The 4,530-nt window shown below is 45.6% G+C and overlaps 1 protein-coding gene across 1 annotated transcript; it reads left to right on the top strand.

Moving 5' to 3' along the window:
* The first annotated feature begins 197 nt into the window (after positions 1-197).
* Positions 198-3,193, top strand: LOC121310018 (muscarinic acetylcholine receptor M1-like). Its single transcript, XM_041243197.1, has one exon. It carries the CDS (start codon positions 434-436, stop codon positions 1,991-1,993), a length of 1,560 nt encoding a protein of 519 aa, XP_041099131.1. The 5' UTR covers positions 198-433; the 3' UTR covers positions 1,994-3,193.
* Positions 3,194-4,530: the final 1,337 nt, after the last annotated feature.

Here is a 4,530-nt window from a genome sequence, read left to right as displayed (position 1 = left end):
AGGCACAGAAAAGTTTAATCAGATAAATGACTTCAAGATATTTAAGACCACAATGGCCCAGCTTTTACTTACAGCCTTAAAGTAGAACCTTGATAACTGAACTTTGATTATCCAAACCCCTCTGTTATCCCCCCCGTGCTCTCCTGCCCTTCTGTCCTAGAGAATGCACCAGCCAGTTTTCAAACTCTGATATTTACACAACGCTCCAGTGCTGTATGTTATATATTTAAAGGAAGGGGTTGTATTTTATATTTTTAGGAGGTTTCTTGATTGAGAAAAGTAAACAATTTAACATTAGAATTTCCATATGATTATCCTGAAATCCCTAAAACGTTTCCATTGTCTTTCCTTCTTCCCAGATTGTAACCATGAGCAGAGCTGACTGAGAGCTGAAGATGAGTCCCGGAGCCTGAACCTCTCCCTCTCTTCCAACATGTATCCCATCACCTTCACCGCAACCAGGAACACCTCGCTGGTGGCCAACAGCAGTGTGGCCGCTAATCAGAGCCAGGATCCACTGGGAGGCCACACGGTGTGGCAGGTCACCCTGATCGTGCTCTTCACCGGAGCACTCTCCCTCATCACCATCATCGGGAACCTGCTGGTCATGGTGGCCTTCAAGGTCAATAGCCACTTGAAGACAGTCAATAACTACTTTCTGCTGAGCCTGGCCTGTGCCGACCTTATCCTGGGAACCGTCTCCATGAACCTGTACACCACCTACATCATCATGGGCCGCTGGGCTCTCGGGACCTTCTCCTGCGATATCTGGCTGGCCATTGACTACGTGGCCAGCAACGCGTCGGTCATGAATCTCCTGATCATCAGCTTCGACCGCTTCTTCTCCGTCACGCGACCGCTTACCTACCGGGCAAAGAGGACGCCGAAACGGGCTGCCATCATGATCACAATGGCCTGGGCCATTTCCTTTGTCCTCTGGGCCCCGGCCATACTCTTCTGGCAGTACATCGTGGGTGAAAGGACAGTTCCCTCGGAGCAGTGCTTCATCCAGTTTCTCTCGCAGCCCATCATCACCTTCGGGACAGCCATCGCGGCTTTCTATCTACCCGTGACCATCATGATCATCCTGTACTGGAGGATATACCGGGAGACGGAGAACAGGGCCAAGGAACTGGCCGGGCTAATGGGTTCTGAAAGCAGAGAGGCTTCATCGCAGACTCAGCCAGCTTCTGGAAACAGCACCAAGTGCGACAGCAGCTGTGGAACCACCAACGGGCTTCAGATACCCAGCTCAGGATCCGAGAGTCCCTGCTGCCTCCATGCAAAGAGACACTCCAGCAGGAAGGCCTATCTGGAGCCCAGCAGCGATGGGAGTTGGGTGAATATTGACGAAGAAGGATACCCCGAGAACTCAACTTCATCAGAAGACGACGAGCAGTCCCTGGAGATGAAGACTCTCTGCTTCATGGACATCTGTCTGCCTCAGATCCGAGCGGGGAGGGCTAGAGAGGGGAAGGAACTCCCCAGACCTAGGAAGGAGGTCCCTGGTTGCCTGGAAGACCGTCATCTCTCCAGGGTGATGAGAAAAGCCAGGAACGCTCCCCAGGAGTCAAAGAGATCTTCCCAGCTGACCATGGGCAGTCTCAGCTCCCTTGCCACCAGAGACAGCCTGCTCAAGATGCAACCCAAAGGGAAGAAGCGAAAGAGACTGTCGCTAATCAAGGAGAAGAAAGCAGCCAAGACCCTGAGCGCCATCCTCCTGGCATTCATCATCACATGGACTCCCTACAACATTATGGTGCTCGTCTCCACCTTCTGCACGGGCTGCATTCCCGAGACTCTCTGGCAGCTGGGATACTGGCTCTGCTACGTCAACAGCACGGTCAACCCTGTGTGCTACGCGCTCTGCAATAAGTCCTTCCGGGTCACTTTCATGATGCTGCTTCAGTGTCGTTGGGACAAGAGGAAGTGGAGTCGGCCTCACCATCACATACCCAGTTCCTTTCACCAGAAGTCCAGTAGTGCTGTATAGACTGTTCATACACTCCACTTGTTACACAGGGACACGGGAGCCCTGAAATGAAGCGATGGGCCCTTATTGAAGGGCTAAGTGGTGTACGGATTTTGGAATCTTTCCTTCAGGAAAATTGCAAAGCAACAACACTGATAAGAAGAGCAGAAACAGAAGGAACTGGTTTTGCGACACAGCCTCTGCCCTGGTGTTTTGGGTCGTGCTTGATCTTGGATTCATATGTGATGCTTCTCTTTCACTGGATACAGGACCTGTATATGTGAATTCACAAAAGTGTCCTTATTGCATTGAGGGTTGGTCCATGTATCCAAATTATATTTCTTGGTTACTTTTGATACGGGTGATTTTAAAGTTAGTAGAGTGTTTTGTTATAGTGTTGCTAAATGCAGGAAAATAGAGGGCTGTCTCAGGCCATTCTGGATTTCTCCGGAAAGGAGAAGACTAACAGTGGCATTTTAGTGTTACAGTCTTTTATTATCACTTCAAAAAGAGCAAGACAGGTAAGCGTGTTGATTGTATCACCCATAACCTGCACAAATACGCACTACTACACATTGCAAAACTGTATTGCAGCATGCATATACAATTTCTAATTATATTTGTTTGCGACAAGTCTCTCTTTACTTTGCAGGTTTTCCATTAGTTCTCCTGCAACCACTCTATACCCTTCCGGTCACTGCATACCGTGTTTCGTTTCCTAGATTTGCAGTGAGTTTAATGCACAGACACCCGCGGTCATAATTATGGGGTTGCTCATGACTGTGGTGGGACATTTATTGCCCCCTTTGTCCATTCAGACCCCTTCTTGCTAAATATCGTGGTACCCCAGAATAGCAAATTGTCTCCTCTTTAATGCGAAGACTGTCCGTGATCATCTCACAAGTGCAGTGGCACCCCAACATGTTATCCAGCGTATTAAGCTTTCATACCACATATGATTCCTTTCAAAACCATGGCTGCAGTTTAAAAGATTCAGCTCCACAGCTCTAAATGAGATTTCTTATTTTGCCAAAGTGCAAATACCTCTGGAAGCAAAATGTGCCTTGCAAGAGATTCAAACATGTAAAATATTCAACGCCATGGTGTAGCATCAAACCATTCAAGCAGTATTCTAAGAAAAGTCAAGCTGAGCTGCTTCTAACAGTCGCTCAGGGCCTATTCCCAGATCAACCACCTTTTAGAGCCTTTTACAGCACTGGTGTGATTCCCCCATGCTGTAAAAAGCGCTAAAATGCGAGCTGATTGTGGTGTAGGCTGATTACAACAACACCTCAGACTGTTTCTCATCCTTGTTACTGATGTTGCTTTTAAATTACCATCTGAGTTATTTATTTGATGGCTGGTGTCAGCACAGGATTGATCAGTCTCCTCCAATTCTCAAACACCCTTCTCTACAACAGGAATGAAGCACTGATGCTGTGCCAACATAGCACAGCACTTTGAAAGGGTTTGGATTCACACCTCAGGTTGTTTGAAGTGCCTTGTGATTAGGCATTGTGTCTGGGAAATACAGACTGTCCTTGTGTTCTAGTGTCAAGGTAAAGTGCACTCTTCCATGGAACGTTTATTGTTTTTACTGTCTTTTTAATATCTGTGTAATTAATACAAATCCGATATGAAAAATCAGTTGTTACTGTGATTTCCAGTACATATTATTCTCCTGTGTGTCGATGCCGTCTCATGAAACATGAAACACGCAACTCTGTAAACACAGCAGCTCTATTTAGTAGGAGGTCCTGAGGAAAGGCTTTGTTTTTGCGATTCAAAATCAAAGTTTTTGTGAGACACTTAAGAACATAAGAAAGTTTACAAATGAAAGGAGGCCATTCTGCCCATCTTGCTCATTTGGTTGTTAGTAGCTTATTGATCCCAGAATCTCATCAAGCAGCTTCTTGAAGGATCCCAGGGTGTCAGCTTCAACAACATTACTGGGGAGTTGGTTCCAGACCCTCACAATTCTCTGTGTAAAAAAGTGCCTCCTATTTTCTGTTCTGAATGCCCCTTTATCTAATCTCCATTTGTACCCCTGGTCCTTATTTATTTTTTTAGGTCGAAAAAGTCTCTTGGGTCAACATTGTCAATACCTGTTAGAATTCTGAATGCTTGAATCAGATCGCCGTGTGTTCAGTCTTTGTTCAAGACTGAACAGATTCAATTATGTTAACCTGTCTGCATGACATGCCTTTTAAAGCCGGAATAATTCTGGTCACTTTTCTTTGCACTCTTTCTAGAGCAGCAATATCTTTTTTGTAGCGAGGTGACTAGAACTGAACACAGTATTCTAGGTGAGGTCTTACTAATGCATTGTAAAGTTTTAACATTACTTCTCTTGATTTAAATTCAACACTTTTCACAATATATCTGAGCATCTGGTTGGCCTTATAGCTTCCCCACATTGTCTAGATGAAGACATTTCTGAATCAACATAAACTCCTAGGTCTTTTTCATAGATTCCTTCTTCAATTTCAGTATCTCCCATATGATATTTATAATGCACATTTTTATTGCCTGCATGCAGTACCTTACACTTTTCTCTA

This window comes from Polyodon spathula, unplaced genomic scaffold (genome assembly GCF_017654505.1).
Source record: "Polyodon spathula isolate WHYD16114869_AA unplaced genomic scaffold, ASM1765450v1 scaffolds_1668, whole genome shotgun sequence".
In the NCBI taxonomy this organism is placed as follows: Eukaryota; Metazoa; Chordata; class Actinopteri; order Acipenseriformes; family Polyodontidae; genus Polyodon; species Polyodon spathula.
Note: the sequence above shows the minus strand (reverse complement) of the source record. Positions and strands in the feature narration are given on the sequence as shown.

Excerpts from the sequence above, each read along its gene's own strand:
- LOC121310018 (XM_041243197.1), top strand. The coding sequence starts at position 434 with ATGTATCCCATCACCTTCACCGCAACCAGGAACACCTCGCTGGTGGCC.